Genomic DNA, 12,235 nt, shown 5'->3' on the forward strand with positions numbered 1-12,235 from the left:
CGAGTGGGGGTGGGAGTGGGACCGGCACCGGGACCTCGCACGAACCCCGCCCCGCCCCGCGGGGCGGGAGGCGCTCGGTACCGAGCCCTGACTTCCCCCTCCGGTCCCGGTCCCGGTCGCCGCGTTGCCCTTTTAAGAGGGGGGGGGCTCGCCGCGCCCATTGCCGCCGCCGCGGGGGGGGCGGGCCGGTGCCCGTGCCACCCCGCGCTCTCCGGGGCGGTGCGGGGCGGGGAGGGAAGGGGGGGGCGCATTCCGCCGCGTTGTCGGGACAGCCGTCGCCATGGCGACCAGGCACTGCCGCCGGGGCTCGGCGCGCGCCGCGCAGTTCCCACGGAAGCGGCTCCGAGCGGCGGCGGCTCCGGTCCCTCCGGGGCGGCGGGAGGGACGGGATGCGGTGCAGTGTTGTGCCCTTCGCCACCAATATTGCACTCGTCCCGGCCTCCCGCCGCCACCGGGACGCCCCCCCTTCCCCCACCCGCGACCACCGCCGGGAGGACGGCGAGGAGCCGAGGGGTGGGGGGTCCCACTCGGAGACCCCCCGCCTCCCCACCCAGGAACCGGGCGCGCAGGGTAGAAAACACGCAAAACTTTATGGCCGGACTCGGGGCCGCAGCAACGCGCAGCGCCCGGGTGCGGGGCGGGGTGGGGGGGGCGGAGGGGGGGCTTGCCCCGCGCCGGTACCGGCAGTGCAAAGTCCGCGGGGGCCGGGAGCGGGGCCCGGCCGGGGGGCGGCGGTTGGGGGCAGCGGGGGCGCTCACTCGCGTCCCTCCAGCAGGAACCGGCGGAAAGGCTCGAAGTCGGCGGGGACGGTGTCTGCGGGGCGAGAGCGCGGAGAAGGGAGGTGTGAGGGTTGTGGGGGTCCCGCAGCGGGCCCTCCCGCCCCCCAGGGGTGGCTGGTTGTCTCACCGTTGCAGCGGTACTGCAGGTTGGACCAGATGATGTTTTCCTGCGAGAAGCAGAAGACCCCCAGCCGCCCCCCCCGCATGGTGCTGTCGATGATCACCCCGGAATCGGCCACCAGCCGCGGGCCCTCGTACAGCCGCACCCTGCGGGCAAGGAACGGCTCAGCGGGGCCGGGACCCCCCCCGCGAGACCTCCTGAGCCGCGGCTGGGGACGGAGCCCCCCGCCCGGCCCCGCCGCCTTTGTCGGGCGCTTTGCATGTGAAAGGCGCCGGCGGGGTCGCCATAGCGACGAGACAATGACCGCGGGGGCCCGGCGGGGCGGACGGGCCCGGACACCCCCACCCCCCACCCCACCCGCGGCGGCCGCCCCGACGGGATCCTTAAAGGGGAAACGCGTCCGCGGCCCCACTCGGGTTGGACCCACGGCCGGCATCGCCCCCGGGGCTGGACTCCCTTCCGTGGGAGGCATCTTTCCCCTCGGGGCTGGACCCCGCTGGGGCTGGACCCCCCCCACGGCTGGCATCCTTCCCCCCGGGGTTGGTTTCCCCCACGGCCAGCATCCTCCCCACTGGGGCTGGACCACCCCGGGGCTGGATCCCACCCCACGGCCTGGCATCCCCCCCGCGGCTGGACCCCTCCCCACGACAGCATCCTCCCTCGGGGCTGGACCCCCCCTGCAACATGGCCGGCGTCTTCCTCCCTAGGGCTGGACCCCACCGGGGCTTGGATCCCCTCCCCATAGCCAGCATCATCCCTCGGGGTTGGACCCCTCCCCCCAGCCAGTATTCCCCCCCACCAGTGTGGCCCCACCGAGGTGGACCCCACCCCAACGGCTGGCATCCCCCACCGCTGTGCTCCCACAGCCTGCATCCTCCCTCTAAGCCGTGGGCAAAGCGGCTCCCCATCCCTGCCACCCTGTGCCCCCCACCCAGCCCCCTGCTCACCTGATGTAGCCCACCTGGGGCCTGTGTGCCAGCTGCCAGCGGTAGGAGGTCTTGTCCCGCCAGCCCACGTTGCGTGGGTCCTTCCAGAGCAGGCGGACGTGGTCGGGCGTGTGGCCCGTATGCCACAGCGCGTTGCGCAGGTGCTCCCCGGGACCAGTCGAGGATTTCACTGCCTACGAGGTGCACGGGGCGTCAGGGGGGTCCCAGACAGGGGTCCGACCTGGCCCGCAGGGTGGCCGGCGCCCACCTTGAGCTGCAGCCCCGGCTCGGCCACGGCACGGAAGGGGGTGGCCTGCCAGTATGTCTGCTCCGTTTGCTTCCACATCACCACGTAGAAGCTGGCACTGTCCTGGTAGCTGAAGATGAAGCCGGCGTAGTCATCGTCGGTGACAGTATTGACGTGGAAGGTTCCCTCGAAGTCTACCCCGTTGAAGGCCGTGTAGCCTGCAAGCGGGCAAACGCTGCCAGGAGCCTTCTCCCCCTCCATGCCTTGGCTCCCTCCAGCCCACCATTCACGGGGCAAAGAACCCACCCTCGCCCCCGCCAGCGCGGGGGGACGGGAGCAGGGGGCCGCAGGCAGGAGAGCGTCTCTTACCAACCGCCAAGCCCGGGTCGCTGTTCATGGTCTGCACGATCTCCATGCCCTGTAGGGGACAGCTGGGTGAGGGGCATCCCCAGCAGCCCCCTCCGCTCCCATCCCCAGGCAGCGTGGTCTCCAGAAACACGGGGGGCAGCACCCACACCTGGTTGAGGACGACCCAGTTGGGATCGATCTGGGCGTCCCCCTCGGGGTCGAGGATGACGGTCTGGTAGGCTCGGAAGTCAGTCAGTGTCACCTCGGCGCTCTCAGGGCACACGTCCAGCTGGTCCACAACCGTGTCGTTGTCAAAGTCCTCCTCGCACACATCACCCACACCGTTCCCTGGGGACACGCATCCTGGTTTAGGGCCAGGCCGAGCCCCCACGGCTCTGCCCCCTCCCGCCCGCCCCGTGCCCACCGTCCGAGTCCTTCTGGTTGGGGTTGGGGATGAGGCGGCAATTGTCTGGGCCAGGCGCCACGTAGTCAGGGATGCCATCGTTGTCGTCATCGTTGTCGCAGTCGTCCCCCAGCCCATCGTTGTCCGAGTCCAGCTGGGAGCTGTTGGGGATCTCGGCGCAATTGTCCTTGGTGTCCTGATGCCCGTCCCCATCGCTGGGAGCAAGGACGGGGTCAGAGCAGCACCACAAACCAGGGACCCAGCACCGTGTCCCGGCACCCTCGCTGACCCCAAAGACCCCATTGTCCCCGCTCCCGGGCCCCCGAGCTGTGCACCCAGCTCTGCCCCCAGGGTCGGGACAGGATACGGAGGTGACCCCACAGCAGCACGGTCCCCACCTGTCCTCATTGGTGTCACAGATGTCTCCGACCAGGTCACTGTCCATATCTGTCTGGAGGAGACCGGAGCCCGAGTTCAGTGGACACCCCCAGGGTGAGGGGGCCCCACCGCGCTGCAGGAGCTCCCCCTGGCCCTGGCCATACCTGAGTGGGGTTGCTCATCTCAGGGCAACTGTCACAGGCATCCCCGACCCCGTCCTCGTCCCGGTCCGTCTGCAGAGGGTTGGGCACCTTGGGGCAGTTATCCAGCATGTTGGGAATCCCTGCAAGGACAGCGCTGGGTGGATGCCCTCGCTGTCCCCCCGCCCCAGCCCGGCACGACAGCATCCCCGCTCCACAGGCATCCCCGGCCCCGCATGCCACTCACCGTCCCCATCGATGTCGTTATCGCAAGCGTCCCCCTCGCCGTTGCTGTCCGTGTCCCGCTGGTCATTATTGGGCACGTTGGGGCAGTTGTCGCAGGCGTCCCCGAAGGAGTCGGTGTCCGAGTTCTGCTGATCCTTGTTGGGCAAGAGCCGGCAGTTGTCCTGCAGGAGGAGGACGGGAAGGCCTGCGCTGCCGTGGCTGGCAGACAGGAGCCCGCAGTCCTGCACGGGCCAGGGCAAGAGCACCCCAGAGCCCGCTGATCACTGGGAGAAGCGTCTTGAGGGTGTCAGCACCAAGCCAAAGGGCGAAGCCCTCCGCCCGGCATGGCCCCCCAGAGCCAGGGCACATCCCGCCTGCCCAGTGTGGCCACCTCCACATTCTTGATGCCATCGCCATCAGCATCATCGTCGCACTGGTCCCCAATGCCATCGTTGTCGGCGTCCTCCTGCCCCGAATTCGGCGTCAGACGGCAGTTGTCCTGCAGGCGCAGATGGTGTTAAAGACTGTGAGGGAGACGAGGTCTGAAGCACAGCCCTGCCCCAGGCCCCCTGAGCACTCCTGGGCACTCCCTGCCCCACAGATGCCGCCCTCCCTCTGCGGGACACCCACCTGCTTGCAGTGCTTGTTGTTGTCGATACAGGGCAGGGGCTCGTCCGGGTAGCCGTCGAGGTCCGTGTCTGGCCCGCACACGTTGCCGTTGCCAGCCCAGCCCACGTTGCACTGAAGAAAGAAGAAATCAGGGCTGGGAAGCAGGGAAGGGCCCTGGCAGGACCAACTGCTACCCCTGGCAATACCCTCCCCTGCTTCGCCCTCCTCCTGCCCCTGTCCCCCACTCACCGCACAGGAAATTTCACCGTTCCTCTCGAACATGCAGAAGCCGTTGATGTCACAGGGGTTGGAGGTGGGAGTGCTGCAGGACTTCTGCGGGATGCAGCCGGACGTTTGATTCCCCACAAACCCGGACTTGCACGGACCACACTTGTACGAGCCCTGGGAGAGAGGGGGCAGGGGCAGGATTAGGGAAGCAGAGCGGCTCCGGAGGCTAGGCAGGGCAGCAGGGGGGCTCTGCTCACCAGCGTGTTGGTGCAGATGGAGTTGGGGTCACAGCCCCCGTTGTTCCCATCGTTGCATTCATCAATATCCGTGCAAAGCTGCAAGCAGCGTGGGAGAAACGCTCACCCTGGGGCCTTTCCCTGCCTGCAGCTCTGCCGGGGAAAGCTGTCCTCCAACAGCGGGAGCATCCTCCAGCCATCCATGCACCCCAGCAGCCTGGAGCGCCCACCGGGACCCAGCCGAGACCCATGGCACCGCACTCACCTGCTTGCTGGCCCTGGCGTAGTCGGCCCCTACGCCAGAGACGGTGTTGCCCCGATAACCGCGGGGACAGGGCTCGCAGCGGAAGCCGGGGGCCGTGTTGATGCACTTGGAGCCGGGGAAGCAGGGGTTGGCGTGAGCACACTGCGGCACGGGGAGACAGAAAGGCTTCATCAGGAGGCTTCATCCCCCCGCGCATCAGGGGCCCTTCCCTGCCTTCAGGATGCATCCAGAGAGGGGAAGCATCGTCTGCCCGTGCCGTTCTGGCAGTGCTGGGGCTTGGACGTTGCCTGCTGACCCCCTTCTCCCCAGGAGCATGCCCACCTCGTCGATGTCGGCGCAGTGCGTGCCGTTGCCCTCCAGCCCTGGGGGGCAGGGCCCACAGCGGTACCCGGGGTATTCATACGTCTCCATGCAGTCCACGCCGCTGAAGCAGGGGTTGGGGTTGCAGCGGGACCGGTGCTCGTGGAAGCCTGCGATTGGAGGGCCGGTGAGACAGGGCGCCCCTCGGCCCCGCGAGGTGGGAGCAGAGCCTTGCGCACTCACCGCAGACCTGGCACTCCATGATGGTGTTGCGGATCAGGGACATCTCCTTCACCTGCGAGGCAGCAAAGGACGGAGCATTGCGGTGGGGGAAAGGCAGTGTATGGGCTGGCACCCTGCTTTGGGGCAAATCTCCCACCTGGGGAGAGCCGGTACCACCCTGCCGCCTCACCTGGTCCCTAATGTCTTCCCGCAGGTCGGTCAGGACCTGGTTGAAGAGGGTCAGCTGTGTCACCAGCGCCTTGGCCTGCTCGCCTGCCAGGAGCGAAAAGAACACGGTCGGCCCCAAGCCAGACACAGCCTCCCCGAGGCCACGGGCTGGGGACAACTCTGCCCCCCAGCACCAAACTGGGACAAGACAGCCGACGGCCCTTCCTCCTCCTCCCTGGCCCATGCAAGACCCCTGCTCCTGCAGCGCATCCCATGCCCTCCGATCTGCCCCATCCCGCAGGCGCTTGGGGCACAGGGACTGGCTGCCTCCGTGCAGCCCCAGCCGCTGCTGTCACCCGCTTGCCAGGGAAAGGGGGAAGCAGAGCAGCGACTTACCCAGGATGGAGGCCAGTACGCTTGTCACTGCAAGGAGAGAGATGCGGCGTTACCAAACACCGCTGTCAAAGGCCAGCAGCGTCACCTTGTGCGGTTGCTCCCCATCACTGCACGCACAGCGCGGGAGCTCCCACCTGTGCGGGGACACCCGGACCGGGGGAGGCAGGAGCACCTCTCTGTGCAGCATGCCGTCACACAGGTGACCACGTAAGCCGTGGCATGGGATGTGCCGTTACCTGCACTGTGAATGGACTCGTCTCCTTGGAAAGGGCACTCGCTCAAGGCCCCGACGCGGCTCATGGACCCTCCCAGGATCAGCTTCATCGACTCCACGAACCCCTGACGTAAAGGGGAGATGCAGTCAACCCTCTGTCCGCCCTCGAGGGCGTGGGGAGGGGGTCCCCGGGCACTCACCTGCATCCTCTGGTAGGCCTTCTGCCCCGTGCGCACCTCGATGGACTCCACCTCTGCCAGGGGGATCTCTGACAGCTCAGGCAGCCCCACACTGGAGTCCGTCTGCTTGCAGTCGACGTAGAGCTCCACGCTCAGCATGTCACCACGCAGCCCGCTCAGGCGCACGATGACTGTGTGGCTCTGCCCGTCCGCCACGTGCGCGTGCTGCAGGTTGACTGAGTGCAGCTTGTTGTCTTCCCGCAGGTAGCGCACCAGGACTGCGAGGAGCAGGAAGGGGCCATCAGCTCGCCCCCCGGCTCACCCAGCGTGCCCCACAGATAGCAGGAGCTTGGTCTCCGTTCCTCCCTGAGCATCAGGGCCAGACCGGCGCCGGCACATCCTGAAGCAGCGGGCACCCACCTTTGTTGATTTTCCCCACCACGGAGACCTCCAGCCACCTCGTGTTGTCCTTCTTGGAGTAGAGGCCGAAGAGGGTCCCCCCCTGCTTGGGGGGCAGGCGGAAGGTGGAGAGGAGGTACACGTCGTTCACGGACAGGAGCTCCATCCGGATCTTGTGGGCGATGCTGGCCGTCTGCCGGGCCTCGCTCGCCATCAGCAAGTCGATGACTGCGGGAACCGGGAACGGGGGTCGCATCCTGGACCACAGCAGCGTCCAGGTGGCCGGTGCGGGGCCTCTGTGGCCCGGCCCGACCGAGGGCACGGGGATGGAGGGAGTGTGTCTGGGGGGGTGTCCCTGGACCGCCGCGCCCCGGGGGGACCGGGGAAGCCCCAGGCCCCGCCCCGGCCCGGCCCCGCGCGGTGGCGCTCCAGGACCGGTCGCACCACCGGGAGGGACCGGCGGAGCCCCGGGCCACCGGCGGGACCGGCGGCCCAGCGGAGTGTCCGGCCCGAAGCCCACTCGCCCCGCTCCCCGCCGACCCCAAGCATCCCGCACCCGGGACGGGGCGGGGCAGGGATGCCTGGCCCCGCGCGATCGCGGACGGAGCTCGCGTGGAAACTGCGGGGGCAGCGCAGAGCCGCCTCCCGCCACCGAAGCAGCGGGACCGGGAGCCCCTGGATGGACGGTACCGGCCCGGGGAGCTCCGGGGGAGCACGGGGAGTCCGGTCCCGCCGCCGCACAGCTGCTCCCTGCTACCGCACCGGGAGGAGCCCCGGCCCCGGGACAAACCCCAGCCGCGCACCGCGGCCCCGGCAGCCCCCGGTACCAGCGTCCAGGCGGGGCCGTCGGTTCCCCGTCCCAGGTGAAGCCGTCCCGAGCTCCGGGGACGAACGTCCCTCTGTCCCCCGGCCCTCCCGGGGCCAGCGCGGCCGCTGTCACCGGCCCCGGGTAGCGGGGGCGGGTAGCGGGGCCGGGGTCCGCTTCGCCCCCTCAGGGCCGCCCGGGGTCTGGTACCGGCCTTACCTTGCAGCCCGTGGCGAGCGGCGGCGGCGGCGCTGAGCAGGAGCAGGGCCAGGAGCGCGGCCAGCGCCGGACCCCCCGCGGCCGCCGGTGCCCCCATGCCGCCGGTGCCGCCGGTGTGCAGGGGAGAGCGGCGGGGCGGGGCGGGGCGGGCGGGGAGGGGCTGGCGCTGCCGGCAAAGAGGAAACAAAGAGCCGTCAATCACGGGCGGGCATCCCGGGGACTCCGGCCGAGGCGGGGGAGGCGGCCCCCGGTGCAGCTCCCGCTGTGGGGAAGGGAGCGTGGCAGGCGCCGGTTCGCTGCGGGCGGGGAGGGGGTCAGACGGTCCGGGGCCGCCTTCCCGGGAACTGGAGCATCCCGGTCCCGGGACGGGCGGGACCGCGGGGCTGCTTTACCGGAGGTGCCCAGGGCCGGGCCCCGGAGCAACGCCGTGAGCTCGTTCCGGGAGCGTCTGCTCCTCCGGCCCGGGCTTCGGGCGGGCGGCGGCGGCCCGGGACCTCCCGGGGATACTGGGGCCGGGCCGGCCGCCCGGGCCGTGTTTACTGCTGTTTTCCCCCGGCTCCATAACAACGCGCGGCCCCGGGGAACGGGGGGTCGGAGCGGGGGCTGCCGAGCCGCACGCGGGACGCCTTTCCCTCCCTCCGCTGTCAGCCCCGGTTTTCCTGCCAGGGAAACGTGCGGGAAACGCGGGTGCCGGCCCCAGGGATCCGGTAGCGCAGCCGTTCCCGCCCGGGATCGGTGGCGGGGCCGCCCCGTGGGGGGGGGCGGGCGGGGTCGGGCCGTGTGGTTCCGGGTCGGGCGGGAAGATGGCGGCGCCCATGGAGCTGTTCTGCTGGGCCGGGGGCTGGGGGCTGCCCTCGGTGGACCCCGACTGCCTGGCCGTGCTGGTGAGCGCGGGGCCGGGGGCCGCGGCCGGGGTGGGGGCGTCCCGCGGGGCCGAGCCCCCGCTCCCGCCGTTTCTCCCTTGCAGACCTACGCGCGGTTCACGGGGGCTCCGCTGAAGGTGCACCGGGTCACCAGCCCCTGGAGCAGCCCCTCCGGTAGGGCCCCCTGCCCCACGGCACCCGCTTGCCCCACGGCGCACCTCCACCCCCCTGCAAAATCCCCTCACCCCGCGGCACCCCGCTCGTCCTGCCGTGCTCCCCGCGTCCCGTCGCACACGGCTTTCGTCCTCTCCCCCGCACTCCTCGCGTCACCCTGCCCCCCTGCCCCACCTTCCACACCCCCCTACCCCGCCACGTGCGCCCCTGCCTCACGCCCCCCTTGCCCGCGGCGGAGCGGCACCCCGAGCCCCCCGGCCTGCAGCCGCCCCTCTCCCTGCCCTCAGGGCGCCTGCCCGCGCTGAAGACGCGGGAGGAGGGCACCATCTCCAAAACGCAGCAGATCATAACCCACCTCAGGAAACAGGTACGGGGCGGGGCGTGAGGGGCGCCTCCTGCCCCAGGCGTGGGCTGGGGGGCGTCGGAGCAGAGGAGGGGGCTTTGTGGCTGCTGCCCGAGAGGCATGGGCAGGATTTGCCGCTTCCCGGCCGGATCACACCCGTTGTGTTTGCTCTGCAGAAGTATAACGCCGACTACGATCTCTCGGCTACACAAGGAGCGGACACGCTGGCCTTCGTGTCCCTGCTGGAAGAGAAGCTGCTGCCGGTGCTGGTGGGTCTCCCTGTGGCCACTGGAAACGTTTCGGGGAGGGGGGACAAGGCGGGGCAGATGACCTCACCAAGGACTGGATCTGTTCCATGGAGCAATGCTGGTGGGCTCGGGTTGCGCCCACCTGCCAGGGGAAGCCAGAGAACGTTGCAGGCAGCAAAATCCCGGGGGCCTGGAGCATCGGGGGTCAGGTTGCCAGCCACCTTGCGTGGTTGGTGGGATCTGCAGCCAGGCCTGGGGTCTGGCTGTGACCCTGATGCTCCCTCAGCCCCTCACGGTCTCCGGGGCAGCCAGTTCTGTGCTGGGGCGCGGGCTCCATGGCACTCACCACGGCAAAAGGCTGTGCTGGCTCCAGCCCCGCCGTGGCCTGGGCACCAGCTCTCTCTCCTCCGCTGTAGATCCACACCTTCTGGGTGGACGCAAAGAACTATGTGGAGCACACGCGGAAATGGTACGCAGAAACTATTCCCTTCCCCCTGAACTTTTTCCTGCCCAACTGCATGCACAAGCAGCACCTGGAGCGGCTGCAGCTTCTGTGGGGAGACGGCTACATGGAGGACGAGGAGAAGCTGGAGAAGGAGGTGATGGGATGTGGTCTGGGCATGGTGGGTCCTTGGCAGGTGCCCAGAGGGATCCAAAAATCTTAACTGGGGCCCAGGGTTCAGTCCAGCCGAGCACTCCCCTCTCGCTTCCCTTAGCCCCGAGGCAGTCTGCCGTGGAGGTGACAACACTCTGTCCCCCTTCTCCAGCTCTACCGGGATGCTCGGGAATGCCTGACGCTCCTGTCCCAGCGCCTCGGCTCCCAGAAGTTTTTCTTTGGAGACTCGTAGGTGGCCCCTCGCACCCCAGCAGGACTGGGACCCCCGCGTCTCGCTGCCCGGCCCAAGCGCGGGATGGGATCATCCTGCTCCCCACGTCCTCGCCTCAGGGGCTGGAAGCGGAGAGCCCTCCCGAGGAGGAGCCGCTTGCTGTACCCTGGAGCGCAGGGGGCTGGGGGTGGCCGGTGCGTCCGGGTTGGCTTTGGGTGGGGACGGCGGGAGGGACCGTGACCCAGTCGCAGGTCTCTGTGCCCCAGGCCAGCCTCCCTCGATGCCTTCGTCTTCAGCCGCCTGGCGCCACTCCTGAAGGCGAAGCTGCCCAACGGGAAACTGCAGCAGCACCTGAAGTCCCTGCAGAACCTGTGCAACTACTGCACCTCCATCCTCAGCCTCTACTTCCCCTGGGATGGAGGTGAGATGCATCCCCCTGCCTCACCCAGCGGGCTCAGGGTAACTCGAGCCCCCCTTCCAACGCCCCTGCTCTGCCCCCAGGTGAGCCCCCAGCCAGCACCCCACGGGCTGCGGGTGCCGATGGCAGCGAGGCAGAGGAGGACCCCCACAAACGGCGCAACCAGCTGCTGTCGGTGCTGGTGGGGCTGGCGGCCATGGTGGGCTACGCCTTCCTGAGCGGCATCATCTCCATCCAGCGTGGCGGCGTGGGGCCGGCTGGCCACCGGCCCATTGCCCTGGAGGAGGAGGAAGAGGAGGAGGAGGAGTGAGGAAGAGCTGTGTGACTGTTCCTTCTCCAGTCACTGGAACTGACTGTTTTTATGCCAGGAGCCTGGCAGCATCACTCCCTGCGGGTGCTCTGCTCTACATCCCACCGGGAATCGCAGCCTTCTGTGTTGTTTCTGTGGGGAGCGTGCCTGCCACACCAATAAACCTCTCTCTCTCCGCTTGCCCCCTCTCGTCCTCCCAGCAAGACCAGGGCCCTTCCCAGTTTCCGCAGTTGCACAGGCTGGAGTGGGCGTGGATCCACTGCCCCGTCTCCTGTCCTGCTCTTCCTTGGTCCCACGCCCCACATCCTTCTCCCAGCTCTGTCCTTGTCCCCAGGTTCCACGTGCTCTGGGGATGGGGTGAAGGAGGGGACTGGTGGGTTTTTAGGTTCCTGAAAGCGTCTGTGGGTGTCTTGGCAGTGTCCCACCTCCTTTCTGGGGCAGCTGTGGGGCTGAGCCCTCCGTCTCCCCCCTGCGGCATCCCTGCCCTCTGGCTGCTGGGCACAGCAGGCACCAGGTGCCGTGGGGCCGATCCTTCCCCCAACCATGCTGCTGCCAACCTGGCTTCCCTGACAGCTGCGGTGCGGCCGGGGATGCTGCTGGCTCAGCTGCCTGCCGCAGCACAAAACCGGCAGTGAGGGTGGCCTGGGCTCCTTGGCAGGACGCGACCCTGGCCCTGGAGGGCACAAGCATTCCCTGCTGCCGGATGGGCACCCAGAGCCCCATGGCGCGAACAGGGTGGTGAGCGGCCGCAGCTGCAGCAGGAATCCCTCTGGTGCTGACAGCTCTGTTTGCGTTCCTCCGTGCCTGCTAGCAATGGGGGAGTTCCTTGCAGCTGGCACTGCCAAAAGCACGTTGCGCTGTGAGCACGGCCGGGGGCACATGGGCTGCAGAGCGGGGACCGGGCTTGGGGCCGGGGGTGTCCGCCCAGGCACCGTGTGCTCCAGCAGCGCCTCGGTGCTCCCTCGGGACCCGCTGCGTGGGGCTCGGCCTGGGGGCTTGCTGCACTGCCGTGGTTTCCTCTGGCCGCAGCCGGTTTACGAGTGCACAAAATGGAAAAGCAGCGTCTGGCCAGGCTGGCCTGCGTGCCGGCTGCTGGGCAGCACACAGCCCTCGCTTGTTTGGCTGCCGCTGCCACCGCCATCCTGGCATCAGTGCTGCAGGCTCCCTCGGCTGCTGGCCGTACGCGGCGTCCCCCGGCTGAGCTCCCCAGCCCCCTGCCCCCCGCGCAGGTGTGATGGCCGAGAG

At 69.2% G+C, this 12,235-nt stretch overlaps 2 protein-coding genes across 6 annotated transcripts; one reads left to right on the forward strand and one right to left on the reverse strand.

Annotated features, from left to right (window-relative positions):
- Positions 1 to 571: 571 nt before the first annotated feature.
- On the reverse strand, positions 572 to 8,039 carry THBS3 (thrombospondin 3). Of its 3 annotated transcripts, XM_086768381.1 has the most exons (23): positions 7,808 to 8,038; positions 6,805 to 7,011; positions 6,406 to 6,662; positions 6,228 to 6,330; positions 5,992 to 6,018; positions 5,618 to 5,700; positions 5,449 to 5,500; positions 5,227 to 5,375; positions 4,906 to 5,046; positions 4,662 to 4,739; positions 4,426 to 4,578; positions 4,198 to 4,308; positions 3,959 to 4,066; positions 3,590 to 3,749; positions 3,367 to 3,485; positions 3,223 to 3,275; positions 2,846 to 3,039; positions 2,591 to 2,769; positions 2,443 to 2,491; positions 2,095 to 2,291; positions 1,848 to 2,020; positions 907 to 1,046; positions 572 to 813 (listed from the first exon to the last, which is right to left on the reverse strand). In XM_086768381.1, exons 1-23 carry the CDS (start codon positions 7,902 to 7,904, stop codon positions 755 to 757), a joined length of 2,889 nt encoding a protein of 962 aa, XP_086624507.1. In that variant the 5' UTR covers positions 7,905 to 8,038; the 3' UTR covers positions 572 to 754. The 3 variants fall into 3 exon arrangements, with proteins under 3 accessions (XP_086624507.1, XP_086624504.1, XP_086624505.1); XM_086768378.1 differs by having other exon boundaries at positions 5,449 to 5,700; positions 7,808 to 8,039; XM_086768379.1 differs by having other exon boundaries at positions 6,228 to 6,662; positions 7,808 to 8,039.
- A 542-nt stretch (positions 8,040 to 8,581) lies between these two features.
- Positions 8,582 to 11,171, forward strand: MTX1 (metaxin 1). 3 transcript variants are annotated; one of them, XM_086768386.1, is made up of 8 exons: positions 8,582 to 8,691; positions 8,775 to 8,844; positions 9,132 to 9,211; positions 9,364 to 9,456; positions 9,852 to 10,034; positions 10,203 to 10,279; positions 10,529 to 10,683; positions 10,764 to 11,171. In XM_086768386.1, the coding sequence occupies exons 1-8, from the start codon at positions 8,611 to 8,613 to the stop codon at positions 10,988 to 10,990; spliced, it is 966 nt and encodes a 321-aa protein (XP_086624512.1). In that variant the 5' UTR covers positions 8,582 to 8,610; the 3' UTR covers positions 10,991 to 11,171. The 3 variants fall into 3 exon arrangements, with proteins under 3 accessions (XP_086624512.1, XP_086624510.1, XP_086624511.1); XM_086768384.1 differs by having other exon boundaries at positions 8,604 to 8,691; positions 10,514 to 10,683; XM_086768385.1 differs by lacking the exon at positions 10,203 to 10,279 and having other exon boundaries at positions 8,604 to 8,691; positions 9,852 to 9,904; positions 10,514 to 10,683.
- The last annotated feature ends 1,064 nt before the right edge of the window (positions 11,172 to 12,235 follow it).

The sequence above is a fragment of the Chlamydotis macqueenii genome, chromosome 28 (assembly GCF_036417535.1).
Source record: "Chlamydotis macqueenii isolate bChlMac1 chromosome 28, bChlMac1.mat, whole genome shotgun sequence".
NCBI lineage: Eukaryota > Metazoa > Chordata > Aves > Otidiformes > Otididae > Chlamydotis > Chlamydotis macqueenii.